At 31.4% G+C, this 20,641-nt stretch overlaps 1 protein-coding gene and 1 pseudogene across 1 annotated transcript in view; one reads left to right on the top strand and one right to left on the bottom strand.

Annotated features, from left to right (window-relative positions):
• Positions 1 to 259: 259 nt before the first annotated feature.
• Positions 260 to 3,121, bottom strand: LOC120283704 (annotated as a pseudogene).
• A 15,582-nt stretch (positions 3,122 to 18,703) lies between these two features.
• The window catches only part of LOC120250398 (sphinganine C4-monooxygenase 2-like), a 2,986-nt gene continuing 1,048 nt past the window's right edge, over positions 18,704 to 20,641 (top strand). The window contains exons 1-2 of the mRNA XM_039259214.1: positions 18,704 to 18,743; positions 18,833 to 19,077. Coding sequence (XP_039115148.1) covers positions 18,859 to 19,077 — 219 coding nt within the window. The 5' untranslated portion in view covers positions 18,704 to 18,743; positions 18,833 to 18,858. The remainder of the gene's footprint in view (positions 18,744 to 18,832; positions 19,078 to 20,641) is intronic.

Genomic DNA, 20,641 nt, shown 5'->3' with positions numbered 1-20,641 from the left:
CTTCTATAGTTAATAATTTCTTATTTCCTTTCCAATAGCTATAAAAGGTGGTTATAACCGCCTCTATAGCTAAAATTTTTTATCTCTCACCAATAGATTAGAGGCGGTTATAACCGGCTCTATAGTTAATAATTTTTATTTCCTTTTCAATAGCTTTTTAAAGGTGGTTTTCTTTATCTCTTACCAGGAAATATTAAAATCAACAAGACATCCAGATTAAACAAGACATCAAGATTAAACAAGAACAAAGAAAAAAAAGGAAGGGTAAAAAATATAATTCTAATTCCCATTCATAAATCATCAGATAGGATGATAGTTTTGTCAGTCTAACAACAATATAGAGGAATCTACATGTTTACTGCATGATGTAAAGATTGGATCCTTGCATGCAGTACCAAAAGTAGAAGATGAAGCTTCCTTGACTTCATACAAAATTATGGTACTCCTGTTCTTGGTCCTCTCATTTGGTTGTTTTCCTGTGTTTCGGTGAAAAATTTGACCTCTCTTTCCTGTCATTATTAAGAGGGTAAACTTTATAAGTTTATGATCATATTTTAATTAGTCCATTTCAATCATGCGCACTGTAAGGTTTACAAGTTCATTTTAAATGTTAAGTGCATGAGTATAAATAAGACAGCAACAATGACTGAAATAGCGGGAATCGTAGTAGTGTAGTAGCATACCATATTCTCATTAAAGGTTAGAATAGAAGCAACATTTCCACATCTGTAGCAATGATTGGGTGCAGACCACACCTGGAATGCCAATAAATATAATAATTTGAAGACTTGAAATTATATTAAAGCAATCACAAGATTAGTTGGCTGGGATTCTTGAGGAAAAAGTTGGGATGGTAATTTATAATAACTCACAGTGACGAGGCCTTTGTCTTGAAACATGTACTTTAGACCCTCCTGGATGAGCTGGTGTGCTCGGCAGACGAGGTCGAGCTTGTTTATATGGTTGAACTGCAGAATGAGAATATAGTAAACTTTTGTATTAGGAGCAGCGGATCATAGAGGAAAGCAGGAAGCCGGAGACAACAAAGAACATGTACACAAACCTCTGAGGCCACCCTTGACCTGAAAGCCATCCTGCACCATGAGGGCTAACTGCCCAAGTTGCAATCTCATCAGGGTCACTCCACATTAGATCACAAAAAGGGTCCTCGTGAGGAATTTCATAGTTCTAGTCGATAACTCTCATCTATGAAGAAGGAAAAAAAGGAATTAATTTCAAACAGAAGCAACGAACATCAATGGCAAACACTTAGTAGAAATGGTTACACATCTATATACCAGAAGCTACTTCTGTCAAGTCAATATTAAACTTAGAAAATAGTGTTTGTGGAGAATTAGCAGGATTTCTAGATGGCAAAGAAAAAGAATACTGGATTTCAGAAAAACAGAAAGGAGGTTTTCCAACATTTAGTTGTAGACTTTGGTTCTCCCTGTCACATAACCACCATTTCCAATACATTGCCATAAATCTTAAAAAAGTAGGAGATGTAGCACAACGTCATTCTTACATTATGACATGATTATACCACTGATGGAGTCTAGCAACTGATAATCATTTTATAGAGAAGCACTACCATCGAAATGTGAAATCAATGAATTGTAAAATATGCTTCCAGTTAGCATATGGAGATTTAAAGGTTCAAATGTTGATTATGAAGAATAAAATCATAAGAAGCAATGAACTTGATCAATTGATCGAATATCAGGAGAAAGACCACCATGAACAAAAAGAACCTGCAAATCCAAGCAAAAATCAATACTGAGAATAAGAATAAGAGTAAATAAAACAGCAACCAAGAGGGAAGGAAACTGCAACAGAAAACATAGTTCATTAGAATGTTTAAAAAAATGTTGTCTTACAGTTCCATCTATGATTGCTGACAATGTAAGGTAGTAAAAAACATCTGTACAATATTGCCATGCATTAGCATTGCCGTATTTCCTCTGGTACTCATCATAAAAACCATAAACCTATAAAAGATGACAAACACTTAAGGTATACATATCATAGAGAAACTTCTGCAGCTTATAACAGCTAACTAAATATGCAAGCAAAAAAGGTATGAGAACTTTGAGGTGCATAATCACTGCTGCGAGCAACTATAGAAAGGTAAATTATAAAATAAATGGCAAAATAAACACAAAAGGCCTATTCTTTTCTAGACTGATGTAAGGGATTTATAACTCAAAGCAAGGGCACTGTAAATACCATAATTGATTTAAATTCAGAATTCATTATAAGTAAAGCGATTCGGGAACTCTGAAATCATATTTGAAATAAATATATAGTTTTTCCAGGCCTCCCCCTCATCCTTATTGCTCACCAAAACGACAAAGTGCAAAATATTTTATTCAGGGCAACACACAGAAGATTTCTTCTCTATGTAAACAATGCAAAAAAATAAAAAAATGAATAAAATAAAAAAAAAAAATAATACGCAAGAAATTTGTTTCTTAAATGTGATATCAGCAACAAATCTTCCTGAATTAACAAGCTTTCCCACAAATTACAAAGGGTAAGATGGATGACAGATGAACCAAACAAATATTCACTACATGATTGGGAAAGGCAATTAACAATTTTCAAAGCACACAGCAATAACAAGATAGTTAGCTAAGAAGGCTGAAAAGGGGTCAATCAGTTATTTTATAAGCTCTAGAATAGGATTAAATAATTTTAACTGTGATCATGAGCTACACTTAAACGGTTCGTCTTTTCAAAACAACTGAGTAAAAAGTGCAATAAAAGAATAATGTTAAATCTTTTGGTTCCTACACATGATGTCAATGGTAAGATAAATATGGTAACCTGACAAACATTACAAATGCAACATGGAGAATAAATGTTTCACAAAGTTGTACTTTAGGATAACAATGTACCTATGTTAATTGCCTACTTTCATGATTCCCCCGCAAAAGAGATATATTTGATGGGTGCCTCAATCCATTTGCAGTCATGTATTAAAAAAAACCCATAAATCAATAAATTGATGTTGCAGCTCAACCAGGAAAATTAGAAAATATTACTCTCAGGATGATGGCACATCTTAAAAACTAACAAGGCATAAGGTTTAAGTTAAGCTAACCTTCTCTAAAGTTCATTTTTTTCTGATCGATTTTTCATTATTTTTGAAAAACATTGACCAAAGTGATGGAGAAACAAGTTATGCTACTTGTGTCTAACATATTGTGCACATAGGTGATTTAACTTAAAGCAGTTCTTTTCTTTCTTTTTATGTATTCTAAAATGTAAAACAAGTCTTAGTTGGTTAAGTCCTTTTCTTATGATTTTTAATTAAGAAGATTTCTAATGAGTAATAGGTATTCTTCTCATAGTATGAGCAATTTGCCAGCATTTGTTGATATGTTAAACTAAATACATTTTGGAAACAAATTTTTAAGAGCCAAGCAGATAGCTACCTAGCCTACAAGCAATGAAGACCTTTATACAAGGGATAATAAAAAAAAAGAAAAAGAAAACAAGTAACCTCAAAAAAGCATTTCGTGTATACAAGCATGCAATGAAAGCCCTAAGCACCACAGAACTCGTAACATCGATTTGAAATAGTATGTTTACTACTCGCAATACAATCAACTAGCCCAAGTGATAATCATATATATTATTTGCTACTCCTAATTGTTAAGGAATGCAACTTGGTACCAAGTGGTTAAAGAACATAATTTGATATAAGACTAATAGAACAGCCACTGGAAGAGGCATTGGGGCACAGCTATTTTTTGATATCATGCATGATACGACCCAAGTAGGAGTTAAACAAGCTGCGAAGAATGTGTAACAATCAACGAATAAAACATCCAATATATTCAATAACAAAATATAAAAAAAAATTAGGCTAAGAGCATTAGAAATGGCAAGCACATCTTCTGAATGTCCCAACAAGAAGTTATAAGTTCTAAGATTTAAACAAATAAGAGCTAAGAAGGATGTGAAACTATCAACAAATGAAACATTACCTCGTTAGCATAAAAATTAACAGAAATCAAAATCTAATAGACCTCTGCATCTTCAGCAAATAAAAATCTAAATAAAAACAGTCAGAAAATCATAAAACCTAAGACAAAGAAGATTAACAAAAAAAAAAAATTTCAAAACCACATTCAACAACAAATTTAAAACCACACTAAAATTAGGGACAAAATCAAAGAAACAGAGAAAGAGATGAACCTGGATGGTCTTTCTAGGATGAACTGACATGGTTTTAGTTGGATTCCGGTGATCGTCATTGACACGTCGAAACCTCGAACAAATTTGTGGCCTGATGTTGGTCAGAGCCTTTGAGAATAACACTGACACGTTGTAGTGTAAGACCTTCAATAGCTACAACACAATGAAGAAAATCATCACAGATCAATTGAAATTAGAACCCTAAATTGAAACCATCATTGATTTTCGTTGAACCTGGTAGTAAGAGTTGATTAACTTGAGATGAACATTGAGTTCCTGGCAGAGACCTCAATGATCTCGAATCGGAGATGGAGATGAAGGCGGCGTCGATGGTGACACGCTTGGTAGAGACCTCAATGATCCTCGAAGCGGACACAGACATGAAGGTGGCATCAGCGGTGAAGCAGAGACCTCAATGTTCTCCTTTGCGTTGCTGCATTTCATCAATGGCGGAATCTGAGAGCATTTTGGACGCCATCTTCTAAGATGCTAGAGACGCTGGAGAAACCCTAGATGATTATGGTGATGATGGTGATGTTTAAAAATACAATCACACACACACAGACTCTCTCATTACGTTACACTTTATTGGAGAGGATGTTCTTGAGCTCGCCGGCGTCGGCGAAGATCTTGATGGTGAGATTGTAGATGTGGGTGGGGTAGGAGTAGTGGGGTTGATCGGAAGCCCAGGTGAAGAATTTGAAGGCAAGTTTGGCGGATCGGGATTTGTTGCTGATGGTCATGGAGGAGTGGATGAGGCGGAGGACGACATGGACGAGGGCGGCGGTGAGATTTGGCCAGAGATTGTTGAGGGTGGTCTGGGAGTCGACGCCGAGACCGTCTTGTTGGAGGATGGAGAAGATTTGGTCGTCATTGGAGAGGAGGGATCGACGGTGACGGGAGGAGAGGTGGGGATCGTCTTCGTCTTCATCGGAGGGGGATGCGGGCGGTGGCTGGAGGAAGAGAGGAGGCGGCGCCGGGGAGGCATGAGGATGGATCGAGGAGAGATGCGGAGAAGAAGCATGGGTTTGGTTCTGGTGGGTTTTTGGGGAATTTTGGTTCGTTGGATTTAGGTTTTGGTGAGAAATGAGAAGACATTTGTGTGAGAGAGTAAAGATCAGACATTAGTTAGTCTAAAAAATTACTAATTATCATTAATGGAGAGTTAAGTTTGCAAGTGACTATGTTTTTATTAATTAAAAATTAGAGGGGGTTTACAAAACCCCCTCTATAGATTTATAAAGAAAATTAAATGCATAGTTATTAAGGTGTTTTTTTAAAAACCCTTCTACCAATGTGCCTCTAAAAATAAAAATCGGTGTAGTGGACCAGTCCACTCAAAAGGCTGCCAAATTGAGCACCACAGACGTAGGGTACTACGAGTGCATGGTGATCTGCATGCGTGTGTTTGTATAGGAACTTATTCTCGTGCATGCAACGGTGCCCAAAGTACCGCACTGTGTCTATCACTACCATGCCAACCACCACTGTACTGCTATAACTGGCAGGGAGTGTTGCACCTTTCGTGCTACTTCTTCTTTCTCATTTTGATTCGAAACTTAATTAACTGATCAAGATTATATAGTATATTTTAATTTATATAGGAAACTATTTATGAAGAAAACATGCACGGAGTTTTCCCCCAAAAAGAGAAAGATTTAATTAATTGAAGTAGCTCGTAAATATAAATATAAATAGTTAATCACCACTGTAACTATTTAATTAAGAGATATACACATATATAGGCACCATCATTATTCATTAATCACTAATTCATTATCACTAGCAAAACTTCGGCAAATCATCATTTTCTTCTTCATCTTCAACATCAATATTTCTTCCCATCAGATTTTTCTACATCCACCAATGCTATGTCCTTTTCCTATACCTAAGGTTAAAAAACGCTTATATATAACATGATAAAAAACATCATGATCCTCTTTCTCTTCTTTTTCTCTTCTCCTTTTGTCTGTCCTCTTCTTTTCTTCCACCAGACGACAACTTTTGTATTTCTCTTCTAGTTCTTTTGATAATTTTAATGTTTAAAAACCCCTAAAGTTGTATGAGTTTTTTAAAAATCCGAGTTCATCCATATTTGATAACCCAACTAATGGAGATGTACACCTCTTGCGTCTCTTGAGTTTTTGTGACTTTTAGCGGCATTTTTTAAAAATGATTTTAAAAAACAAGGCTAATTTTTTTTTAACCTGATTTAAAAAAAAAACTAATAAAATCGGCTCCTCTAATTATTATTTATTTATTTATTTATTTTTTAAAGATTTTTTGTTTTTTAATTATTTTCTCTTTTCTCTTTTTTAATAATAATTATTATTATTATTATTTTGTTTTTTCTCTTTTTTCTTCTCTTCTTTTTTTCTTTTCAAGCTCCTCCTCCTACTCCTCCATCATCTTCTTCTTCACTTTTGCACTTCTTGTACTTTCTTTTTCTTCTTCTTCTTATCGCGTCATCATCATCATCATCACATTCTTCATCTTCATTTTCTTCATCTTTAGTCTCCTTTTACCACATTCTTTTTCTTTTCAATATTAAAGAGAATTTATAGAAAATAAAAAATGATGGCATTTAGCGGCAATTTTATTAAAAAATGTCGCTAAATATAAATTTTAAAATAAATTGTGGCAAATTCAATTTCTTTCAAAATAGATAACACTAATATTGAATTTTACAAAAATTAAATTTTACTGGCATTTTTATGCATAAACGCGGTGAAGTTTAATTTTGTAAATTTTAAAATAGAAAATATTTATATTTTCACACGGTTTTTTGGGATAAACACCTTGAACTTTTTAATTTTATGAATTTAAAATAAAAAAAATTATATCATTAGTGGCGTTGTTTCAAAAATGCCGCTAAATATAAAATTTATGACTTTGAAAGTTAATAATTAATATCAGAAATTTAGCGGCATTTTTAGTCAAAAACGATGCTAAATTACACTACTTTCATAGTGTTTTTGAAAAAGCACCACTAAATATAAATTTTATTACTTTTAAATTTACTAATATCAGTAATTTAGCAGCGTTTTAGTAAAAAAGGCGCTAAATTATAGTACTTTCGTAGTTTTTTTTGGGGAAAATGCAGCGAAATATGAATTTTATGACTTTGAAATTTAATAATATAAAGAATTTAGTGCCCTTTTAGTAAAAAAGGCCACTATATTGTAGTACTTTCGTGGCGTTTGTTGATAAACGCCGGTAAATTATTATTTTGCAACTAAGCATTGAAACACGAAATTGAAAAGAGCACGAAGATTATCACTAATCCACTTGGAAGGATTGCGTGAGACGAAGTCTCCAAAGTACCATAACCAGAGGTGTACGATCACTATCCTCTTAAATTGCGGCATGTTTATGCCAGGTGGGAATTCCTTTTTGTCACATAGTACACCAAACATAATAGCTAGGGATTTCGCCTCATTAGCAACCAAAGCATTCAAACACGTAATTTGCATCAAATCACTACAACAAATTTGTCAATTATTGACATATTCAATGTTCATCACACAATGATACTTTTTATGTGGCAAAATTGTTATATGTTACCTATTCTATAATCATTAATAACATGCATTTTTATTATAAAACGTTGCGCTAAGCTGTCATAAAATGTTATAAATTGTCACTAAATATGAGATAAAGTTTTATCATTTGTAACATTCCTTTGATTTTGATTTTCAAATAGTAAATAACAAAAAAAATATTCATCAAATATTTTAATAGAATAGTCATAAAAAATGTAGAATGTAACTATATATTTTTTTTAAAAAATATAATATTTAGTGATAAAAGTCTATTTTCGTGGTGATGAAAATCATTCACTAATATAAAATATTTTCTTCATTAAATACATTGATCATTCAATTAAGGTAACAAATATAGATGTCACAAAAATTAAACATTTTGTGACATACATAGTTGTTAAAAAATATGCCATAAATTATTTTTTTGTTATGTCATAATTAATTGAATAATATATTATTTGTGATATTTTTAGTGTCACAAAAAATTATGTTTTTCCTGATATATTTGTTATTTGTGACATATTTTAGTGAATATTTTTTAATAAATTATATAAATTATCAGAAATTTTATTTTAGATAATATATCATAAATAAAATTAAATCAAAATTGTTATAAAAAAAGTAACAATATTATCATAATTTACAATCATAAGCTAGCCTTATGGATTAACAAATTTCAATTTCAAAAAATGTTCCAATAACATTAAAAACTTAGAAGTCTTAAGTAAATCATATCGTAATAGATAGATAACTATATATTCTTGATGTAACTCTTGTCTCGATGGTGTTTATGATGTTTTCTTGATACAGAGCTTGCCTCAATAAAACCTGAAATAAATATTTTTAAAATAATAAATATTAATTTATAAGAAGAGTGCATTAACAAAATAAAGTTCAATCTATATATATATATATATGCACTTGAAAAATTAATAATAAACACAATGAATACTCATAGCACAAATTAATTAATTTATGATAAAGTTTAACAACTTAGAGTGCTAATCAAACAAGTATAAAATTTATAACAATCTTCCATTAACAATCTTCCATTATAAAACAATAATAATTAAAAAAATACATAAATTAATAAAAAAAAAACACAAGAATCACTACTAATGGCTAACCTTTGGAAAGAAGTCTTTAACATAATGATTGTAGCCGATGTCAATCTCTTTCCCATTAAAATAGTCAATCAAATATTCACATCTCCATCGAACCAACATCATCACAAAAAACCACAAAATTAGAAGCAAGTCAAACAATTAAAAGAATAATATATGTTAGTGCAAATGCACTTTAATTGGCATAATTTGACACCAAGACAAGGTGACATGACAACCTTTGTGATGTGGCATAATTGATGACATGGCAAGGCATGGTGACATGGCAAGGAGTTTTTGGCTTGGAGGCAAATATCTTGGGAGATCTTGGTGGAGCTATTTTTAGTATGTGTTACAACTTGAAGGCAAGATCATATCAAGACTATATTTAAAGAGATTTGATTGGAGACTAAATATGGATGGAGCTTAATTGAAGAGATACCTATTGTTGGTATGATTGTCATGATTGATTGAAGATCTATCCTTGGGAAGATTTGAAGGCCAAATTTGGTTGAATTGAAGATCATGTTTGGATAATCTCATGAAGACACACAAAGTCATGCGCCCTTTGCGAGGGGACTGTGTGGTGAGGAACTGAGGAGGTAGACTAGTTGCCGGTTGTTGGGAATGGGAGATTGGGCTACATTGACTCGGACTAAGCATGACTGGGTTGTTGATGTGTTTTAAGGTCGTTCGCAACGTAACCAGAACTCAGTCAAGTCAGCAGTCAAAGTCATGTTGCAAGTTATGTTACAACAGGAGTTGCAACAATTAATTTTGAAAAGTTTTAAAGTTACTAGCCGCAAGATTGTAAAAGAGGTATAAACTATATTTGGGATGTTGAGATATCTATATATTGCTCTGAGATTGGGTGTGACACTTGAGGAGGAGAGTGTGTTGGCACTAGACAATTTAGAGAAGGTAGTGATCTTTATTTGTTAGAGTGAGTGACAAAGTGTTTGTACTAATGTATTTTCACCTCTTTCAGTGGATTGTTTATCTTCGAGCTTCACCCCAAATGTAGGCAAATTGATACAGAACTGGGTTACCAATCTTGTGAATCTCCTTTTTATTTAATTTGTATAAAATTTTTATAAAAGTTTGAGTGTTCTCTAAACTCACAAACCATACTGGTGGAACTAACAATATCAACAAAATTGAATAAAAACTTTTATGAACAAGAGAAGAAGAAAGATAGTGTAGCTTAGTGGCAATGAGAAAGAAAAAGAAAGATTGAGAAAGAATAGAGATTGAAAGAGAGATTTATATAAATTTTTTTAAATTTTTTATAAAATTTAAATTAAATTTAGATAAATTAAAATTATTCAATTTTTTTTATAGGATATATCTTTTTATTGAATTAAAATTCGTTAAAATTTAATAAAATAACTGAAATATTTTTATAAAATCTCATTTTAAATAAAGTTTATAATAATTTTTTAAAAGAATTATTAACAAATTTAAACCAATAAAACTTGAATATTAAATCAGTATTATAGCTATAAAAAAATCTTTAATATCTATAAAAAATTACTTCAGTAATCTAAAGTCCTTTCACAATTTAGCCCTTATCAAATAAATAAATTATATATGTATATATATATATATATATATATTAGTTTCTTAAACTTAAAAAAAAAAATTATTATCTAACTCGTTGATGGTAAGATTTGCTCTTATAATTTAATTTAGGAATTTTTACTTGCATACCCCTGTAAAATTATGAATTTGCTTAAATACCCTCAAAAAAATGATATTTGCTTGTATACCCCTATAAATCAATTATATTTGCTTATATGCCCCTATGGTTAAGTTGACTCTTAGGGCTCGTTTGGTAGACATGATAAAGGCCATAGGATATGATAGACTATCATATCCTATTATTTTCTTTTGTTTGGTGTGCCAATAGGACATGATAATATTATCCTATTGACCCAATTTATCCTACCGGGGACATGATATTAAATCTTGTGGGGGGAGTCAGGATAGAAACAGGTAGGATATGATAGAATTTTAAACTTACATTTTTACCCTATTTATGGTTTATTAAACTCATCTAGGGTTTGATTATATGACTTCTTTCCATCTTTTGATGCTTGGAACAAAAAGCTTATCAACAACTAAATATCACGCTAATTTCACTAAGTAGGGTTTCTTCGCATCCGAAGTGGTTGAAGAGTTTCTCCGTCGATCTTGTGCTTGAACAGATTATTTTTTATCTAAATATCGTTTGTAATCATATTTTAGTTTTTCTAATCGGATGATTTTTTTTTAATTGATTTTGATGTGATGTATTTAATTTGCTATATTTATGGATTTTTGGTTATTTTTTTTCTAGTAAATAGGTATGAAGTATAATTTTTACAAGTTGGTGATATTATGATCTATATATTTGTGAGCATTATAGGTTTTTGTTAATAGTTTAATAGAAACACTTAAAGATACCGATAAGTAAATCATTAAGGAATTTTTTTTAAAAAAAAAAAGTCTATTTTGAAAAATAATATATAATTATATTATAAAGGATAATTTTGTCTATTTACATATCATTCATATCATATCCTGTCATTATCTAGTCCACTTCAAACATAAAATAGGATAATAAATGATGTCCAATGGCTTATCTGGTGCGCACCAAACATAAAATAGGATATGAGCTTATCATGCCCATATCCTTTCCTACTCCTATCAAGTCCTCATATCATATCCGTCTATATCCTATCATGTCCACCAAACGGGCCCTTAATGGTGTTAAATCAATGGATGGAATAAGGGCAAATTACCAAAATGGGTTTGCTTATATACCCTCTAAATTTTTTTTATTTATTTTGTAGATATTACTCATTTCATTCAACAAATAACCATTATGGGTTTGTTAATATACCCATCAAATTTTGTTATTATATTTTATAGACTTTAAATTATTTAAATTATAGATAACCAATATAACTTTTTTATATACGCTTTAATTATTTTTAAAAATTATTAAAAACCATGAATTTTTGAATAAATTCATATTTTTGAAAGTTTTTACAAACATCTCTAAAATTTTTTTTACATTATCACATGCTCTTTACAAACACAACCTAAAAATAGGTAAAAATTACGACATATAACAATATATAATAAATAATTTCATACACCTAATGAAAATATAATCACATATGAAATTTATAAGAAAGAAGTCCTATAATTTTTTTTGAACATCCATCCAATATCAAGTTTTTTACCATCAAGTTCTCTAAAGGACATCAAATTTTTTGAACAAACAAGTTTCCCATAAAATTCTTTAAAACAAATTACATCCAACACCAACTTTTTTAGCATCAACTAAAATAAAAATCCACTAATCCAATAGTATGGTGGAGGATCCAATTAGTACAGTAGTCGTTGGTGTTTGGCCCGCCGACCATGAACACAATTGGGAGGTTCTCTGAATAAGTTCCGGCGACGGCGTTGATCACGTTGAGACCTCAAGCGGTGAAGGTAATGGCCCATGCGCAGATGCCACGGCGTCGGGTGTAACTGGTTTGATATGTTTCAGTAGAGTTATGTTGAAACCTCCAAGGATGGCATAGATGTCTCTGACGCCGATTTGAAAGAGTTGACGAATGAGATGACGTGGCTTGAAGGGATTGGTGAGAAGGGAACCTCAAAAAATGGCGGCTGAATGGTTGAGAAGTTTGAGAATTTTTTTTAGATGGCGTAGGTTAGATGATGTTAAGGATAATTGTGTAATTTTGTTAAGTTGGGTCAAGTTGGAACTATGGTTAATTTCATTAACCCTAACGGTGGGTAATGGTAACTAATGACATGGATATATAAGTAAAAAAGTTAGTTTTATGGGGATATGCAAGCAAATAGTATTTTTATGGGGGTATTTAAGCAATTTCATGCCTTTGCAGGGGTATGCAAGTAATTTTCAATTTAATTTATTGATAGTAATATGTATAAGAGTAATAATATTAAATATGTCAAATAAAATTTTTAAAATTAAAAAAAAAATCAAAAAGAGATAAAGATAGTTATTTGAAATCAAATAAAAAATAAATAATTTAAAATAAATCAAATGAAATAAAACTAATATGCGGATGCTACAACAACCTCTCGCACAATGAAAATGTAAACCAATATGTATAGTTTAAAAAATGATATATATAGTTTAAAAAATTATATTTTTTAAGAAAAAATATTTGTGAAAATCTTCTTCTTTTTTTTTTGTCCCCTTACCTTTTGGTATTAAATTGGTTTATATAGCATAAAAAATTTATATTCTTTTGCAAAAAATATATTGTTTTGCTTTCTCGAGTTTTTTTTTGCTTGCAAAAGTTATTTATATAGTATAAAAATATGCCTTTAGAAAAATATTTGGAGAAGTCTACTGTTTGCTTTCAACCTTCGATAAATAGTTATGTATGATATCGAAAATTATATTTTATAAAAATATTTATAAAAGAAAAGTGGTGTTTGCCCTTTTGACGTTTTACGTGACGCACCTAAAAAAGTTTTAGCTATATCTTTACTCATATCAATGTCAGTTTATATAAATAACTTTGTTATATTTTTATCCGATATTAATAGTAAAGCATGAAAGAATGTTATGTCATTTAATATTTTTTATCTTTGAATGACATTTAGAATTTGACTACCAAAAAATTTATTAGTGAGAGATGATTAATGTCATTAAATTTAGTAACAAATAGTGACATTATCCAATGTCATCACTTAATACGTTATTTACTTGTGACAATAATATAATGTCATTATTACTTATATTTTGGTGACAAACCTATGTATCATAAAAATAAATTAGGATACATGAAAAAATCCAAATCGTTATTGATAATATATGTTAATATTTGTGACATTATATAGAATTTAGTTTTAAAAAAGATATTTTAAAATTTGTCACAAAAGAAATATTTTATTAATGATGTACTATATTTGTCACTTAATATTTAAGCCATCACTAAAAATACAAGTGCATTTGGAGCTAAACCTTTTGTAACAATATCATGTGACAATTTAAAGTATCGTCACATAAAATTCTCAAACAAGACAAATGAGTGACTAAATAATGATTTCGTCACGTTATGTATTCTTTTTGTGACGAAAAACCAATATGTCAAAATTAAATTTGTCACTAATTATCAATTTTGTTGTAATGAATAGAAATGATTACAATTAAAAAAAACAATTAAAACATTAAAAATTTAACAACCAATGCCAAAAGTATAAATCCTAGAGTTCAACTATACCCAAACATCTACAAATTAGCCCTCCATTAATAGAGGGCAAGCATCCAAGATATAAATAATATGAGGAAATATAAAAGCCATGAAAACCGCCTTCTCAATCATGCGGATGAAGGATCAACGGAGAAGCCCTAGGAAAGCATCTATGCATGCCTCCAAGGTGAGCGAACTTGATGGCTACGATCTTCAATCACCTTGAATGTTGAACCGAATCCCCTTGAAATCACCCCTTAAGTGCTGGAGATTCGTTTCTTATTTTAACTATCTTCGCCTCCAAGAAATGCCCAAAAGAAAAGTGTTTAATCCCTTAAAAATCCTCATAAGTTCTATTTATACCTGACTACTTACTGGCTGCTTACTAACGTAAGGACGTGGGCGTAAGGGAGCTACAAAAGATGGTAGCGAGCCTTATGATAACACTTACGGCCATAAGTCACGTTCGTAAGGTCTTCTATTTGTGTTAAGGTCCAACATACGGCCGTAAATGATGGATAGTAAGCTTCACTTGTTCTGCTTCTTACGAACCCCTTTACAGGCGTAAGTTTTAGTCGTAAACCCCTCTGGCTTACTAGCGTAAGTTTTGCCTATAAGGTCCTCTAAATTAGCTCTGAATTCCTCTTACGGGCTTAAGAATGCTCGCAAGGTCCTCAAAAATCGACTTATGGCCGTAAGGTTGGCTTTAAGCTGTCCTTAAGCCATCCAGTTTGTCTTATCCTTGTTCAAATCATGCCGAGAGAGCTCCAACTTCATCATTTGAGGCCTGAAATGCTTCTTTTGGCTCTCTCTCATCTTGAAATGCTGCCCTAATCTTGAGATTGTGAAACACACTAAATTTAGTATTGAATTTCACAATACAATTTTAATACATGCCGAATGAGTGTACAAAGTGATATAAAATACATTTCTGTTGTACACTCTTCAAGCAATAGTCCAATCCAAATGAGATAAAATACATGAAAAGAATAATAAAACTCCCTCAAAGCTTGCAATCTCCTTCGATGGATGAAGTTCTTCGAAGATTCTCTGATATCACCGCAGAGATCTCTCCATGAACGGCTCCCTTAAAGCTTTGAGCCTTCATCCAATGATTTTAAAACCGGATTAGACTGATCGGTTCAACTGATAATCGGCCGCCAGTCCGGTTCATTTATATAACTTGAACCGGATCTTGATTGAACTGGTTTTGGACCAGGAACCGGTTTGATCGGACCGACCAGTTAAAAAAAAAATTAACTGATTTCATTTAGGTTTAAAGTCTTAGACTAGTTAAACACAACACACACTCTCATGATAGTTGGTTCATCCTTCATCGAAGGTTGACCATCGTCAAACACACCCTTAAGGGCCGTGGCCGGCTCGCCATCACCGAAACCCTAGACGCAACCATCCGCTGCCTCTCCCCCTCTTTTCCTCTCTTGCATCCCCACCTTTGACTCCTACAAAATCTCTGCCCCGGTCAACCCGCAAACCAAGACGCCTTCCTTTTCGATCAGACGGCCTCTACCGGATCTTGCCCATCATCCCTTCATCTCCTTCGGGTGTCCTTCGGGTCGGGTTGCAGTTGCTTTGCAGATCCTTTCATCCCTTTGTATGCTATTGGACACTTTCTGCTCAACCGAAGATGGCTATGCGAGGCTGAGAAAGGGCTTCCTGTACTCATTGAGATCATCACTACAGCTTGCAGCAAGAATTTAATAATTGCTTTTATAATCAAAACCAACATCCAAGGCAAAGATTTAAAATTTTAAATCCTTGATTCTGTATCTTCTCTAATTTTTTCATTAGAAATCAATGAAAAAAAGTTTGATTTTTAATAAATTTTATTTTCCCCATTGTTTTTCTGAATTTTCTGGTTATTTTAATAATTTTAAGATATTTTTTTGAAAGGTTATTTATTTTAAAATAAATAAAAAAAGAGAAGTTGTTAAACCGCCGGTCGAACTGGTTAGACCGGTTGAACCACAAACCGGTTGGCAAACCGGTTCATCGACTTGTCCGGTTATTAAACACTTCCCTTCATCTAATCTCCCCCTCTTGCTTTCTACCCTCAGATTAGATATGCAATGGAAGCTCCCCAAATTGTCGCCCAAAGGGCGACCAATTGAAGAGTAGAGAAGATCTCGCCAAAACGCTAGTTTCTGGGCTTTTATTACTCATAAATTGGGGGCTCTTACGGTAGTAAGAAGCCCTTGAGGTCCAATGCTTACGGTCGTAACAGTGCCCGTAATCTTCTTGGGTTGGGAGTTATGCCCGTAATAGTTTCCATAATAGTGTTTTGCTATAGTACTCACCCGTAATAGCACTCGTAAGCCTGACCGTAAGTCACTCTGAAATCTCTGTGTTGTTTCCAAATTTTGCTCAAATCACCTCAAAGGTATTCCTCTTTATCTATATGTTATCATTCTAGCTTGAATATGACATATATAGAAGCAAATTAAGTACCAAATTCAATCATATATTCAACAATTACATGCAAATTGCTATAAAGAATAATAATCAAATATATTCATTCAAGCACTCATCAGCATCTACAACAACAAATTTATCCATCACAATAAAGTCATATAACAGTAGATAAATATGCCATTGTAGCTACATGTCTTTAATTACCTCTAAGAGAATTATGGTATGAGGATTTAGTGGTAAATTTAATTGCCACTGTAGCTACATGTCTTTAATTGCCTCTAAGAGTACTCATTAGTTCTATATATTTCTTGTAAATTTTTTAGGTGTGTATGTAGAGGTTGCCTCTTGTATGTGGTACCTGATCTAGTTAATAAGTCTCTAAAAAATTTATAAATCACCGTATTTAGTGCATTTCTGTATCTACGTCTTTTAACAAATCTTTAAGTGAAGAACATTTATCGCCTGTTTTAAAAATAAAAAAATAAACATTTACAAGGAAGCAACGCAAGGTGCTTCGCCAATATATGTATATAATTGGAGTACATAAGCCTTAAATGTCACGATGATGATCATTCAAAAATAAATAAATAAATAAATAAATAAATAAATAAATAAATAAATCTTAATAAAAATCAAAGTATGCCTTAGATTCGTCAATGTGAAATAAAAAATTCAAAGTTCATGCAAGTCTTTATAATAACTTTCATCATAAAGGAGCAAAAGGTCAAAGTTCTCAAGCGCAACCTATCCTACTCAAGAAAGACTTTCAATTTAAGAGTACTCAATTTATCCTTTACTAGTAACTAAATATCTATAAAATATTTATCAAAAAAAAAAATATCTATAAAATATAAATTATAAACTTATTGAGCAAACAAGTAAATTTACTGGCAATATGATGCATATTTTGAGATGCATGTATTCTTAGAGGAGTATTGATAATTTGACTAATTAATCAAAATAACCATGTATATTCGCTATCTTATGTATAATTGATTCTTTTTTTGGCGTTTATTATTCCTTAAGATGATTCCATTTACAAATAAATATTTAAAATTTAGTAGTTGTCCGATGTCACTGTATTCTTATGAAACCCATTTAATTTCACTGTAGTCATATAATTTTGTTGAGACTAAAGTGTAACATTTATCATGTAATCCATTTCTAAAACCAATTAATTAATGAAACATTGAAAATTACCCGTTGTCATGATCAATTCCTTTTATCATGATCAAATGTAATAGCAAGAGGTCAACCACCGGTAATTAGCCAAGTGGTAAATCATTAGACTATGGGTGGCAAAGCTCAAGGTCAAAACCGGCGGTTAACGCATTATAATAATAATGTAGGATCAATGTAGTAGTATTGTTTCTCAATTATTCTCGGATCTAGATTTACAGTACTATTTTGAATAAATCTAGGTGGTCCCCTATAAAATGTGTTATATTTTTAAAAAAATAAATGATATGGGTATTTATTCTTAGGAGGACGGTAAATCTTGCAACTAATGTATCTCTGTATATGTTTATCTTCTAAAAACTCTTATATTTTTCTTAAAAAAATATAATAGCAAGAGGGAGGATCGGTCAGCTATATATATAATGTATATATTTCTTTTTATTAAAAATTATATTCTTGTTTATGAGCGATTAATGGCCTTCATGTGAACAGGAGGATCGGTCAGACATATTTTGAAATACAGCTGCAAGAAATGTAGCTAGATAGCGGGACCTATTCAATTTTTAATAATTTATTCTGCAACGTCAATGTCCTTGTGACTGGTTCTACCCCGCGCGGAAAACCTGCCAGTCATTAGGAAATTTATATATATTGGTGACCATATACATTAATCATTTACCAAAAATCTAACTTGCACATAAATGTGTCCACATATTATTCCTACATTATAAGAACAATATTAAATACCCACCAATATTTCAATTTGAGTGTCAGCAGGATATTTAATTAAATATAGTCATCACAAAATTTATCCAAGCTAGACATCCTCATACATTACCTACCCTTGCAAGTTGCAACTTAATTAACCGGCAAAGACCATTCGCCACGTCGTCTTTGAATCATTCATCCGTTGAATATTCAACTTGCTTTACGTGTGCGTGTATATGTCTGCCTTCTAAATCCAATAATACTATAAAAGCGCAGCTTTATTATCACATTTCTCATCTACACTTTTTGATCAGTCTCTTGTTATCTTTGGAAAAAATAAAGAGGTTTGTACGCAATAGTGTAGTTCTTAAACTAGCAACATGATTTTAATCATCACAGTTGTTTGAGTTGACATACTTATTCTTATTTGCAGAGAGCTTGATCAACAGAAATATATAAATGGAGATTTCTGAAGAGATGTTGAGCGCAATCATTCCGACAGTGGTGCACTGGGTGTTCGCTGGGATATACGGGTTATTAGGAACATATCTCACACAGTACCGTTTACACCCAAAAGGTGATGAAGAGAAGAACAACACTGTATCCAAAAGAGCAGTGATCAAAGGAGTCTTAATCCAACATGTCATTCAAATAGCAGTTCACTACATGGCCGCAAAGGTATTATATAACAGACTTATAATTTTCATTTATAATCTCTTTTGCAAAAAAAAAAAAAAAAAAATCATTTATAATCTTGACACATGCGCATGATGAATAGATTTTTGTTGTTGTGTGGCTTATATATATATAAGTTAAAAATATCAAATCTCCAAAAGTGTTATTTTAGATACTTATATATATCTAAAATAACACTTTTGGAGATTTGATATTTTTCAACTTATAAAAGTAAAAACTTTCATAATAAATAAAGCTGAGTTATAAAAACATTATTTTTATTTTAAATTTTATTTTAATAATTTTCAAAATTATTATTTATGGTTTTCCGTATCAATATAGTTATACTGGCATGGTTTGTGCATGGCTGGACAGGTTAAACTGTTAAACCTAGTATTCAGAAACCCGGTTTGACTCTATCAATTGGACCTAGTTCAATAAGACCTTACCTAGAAAATCAAGTGCGGTTTTATAAGAAAACCAGGTTTACAAACAATACTTATTTATTTTTGGTCAATTAAATTGGTAATTTTTTTTAGCTTAATTCATTCGAGTACTTTATATACTAAAAAAAAAATGGGTCTTGAGTTCAAACCTTAAAAGGAACCATGTTTATATATACATATATTATAATTAAATTTTGTACTTTCAAATTTTTAAAAATAAAAAATTATGTTCCTATGAATTCTCAAACATATAAAAGCATAAATATTCATATATATATATATATATATATAAAATCAAATTTAATATTAATTAATACTATCAACTTTTAAGGGGGCGTTTGGTTGTCAGGAGTGGATTTAGGGAGGAATGTGTAGGAGTGGCATGAGGGGGAGTGGAGTAAAAGTGAGAATAAAGAATGTGTTTAGTTGATAAGGTTTGAAGAGTATAATTTATTGGGAATGAGAAAAGTAAATAAAGTAAATATGATAAAATGACACTTATGCCCTTTATGCAAAACAAATACTATTGTATATATAATAATGAGTTATTTTTAATTATATCTTTTAAAAATATTTAAAAAATGTAAATAATTAATTATCAAAAATAAATATTTAACTTTATAATACTATAATTTCATTCTAATTTTTTGGATTTAAGTAATAATATCATTAATTAGCTATTAACTAATGCTATTAATTACAAATTAAATTAAAAATAATTAAAATAAAAGAAGTTAACTATAACAATTATTTCTTTTGCACAAGAACAACAATGTAATAAATCAAAACAATTAAAAAGACCTTGTAAAACATGATATATATATATATATATATATGGGCATATTAGTTATTTTCATATTAAAGTTGCCCAATCCCTCCACAATCCCCCCAATTGTGTGGTGAGTGAGACTCACTCACATGGGTGAGTCTCACTCCCTCAATAATCCCCCATCACTCCCATTGATGTATACTCAAACAAGGGGTTACATCCAATTCTGTCTCACTCACACTCCAATCTTGACATCCAAACACCCCCAAGAACCGAATCCAGTTAATAGGAACCATTATTAAATTTATATTTACATTTTTTTTATAAAGTCATAAAATATATGCTTATATAT

This window comes from Dioscorea cayenensis, chromosome 19, assembly GCF_009730915.1.
Source record: "Dioscorea cayenensis subsp. rotundata cultivar TDr96_F1 chromosome 19, TDr96_F1_v2_PseudoChromosome.rev07_lg8_w22 25.fasta, whole genome shotgun sequence".
Taxonomy (NCBI): Eukaryota; Viridiplantae; Streptophyta; class Magnoliopsida; order Dioscoreales; family Dioscoreaceae; genus Dioscorea; species Dioscorea cayenensis.
This window is presented reverse-complemented; position numbering and strand designations above follow the sequence as displayed.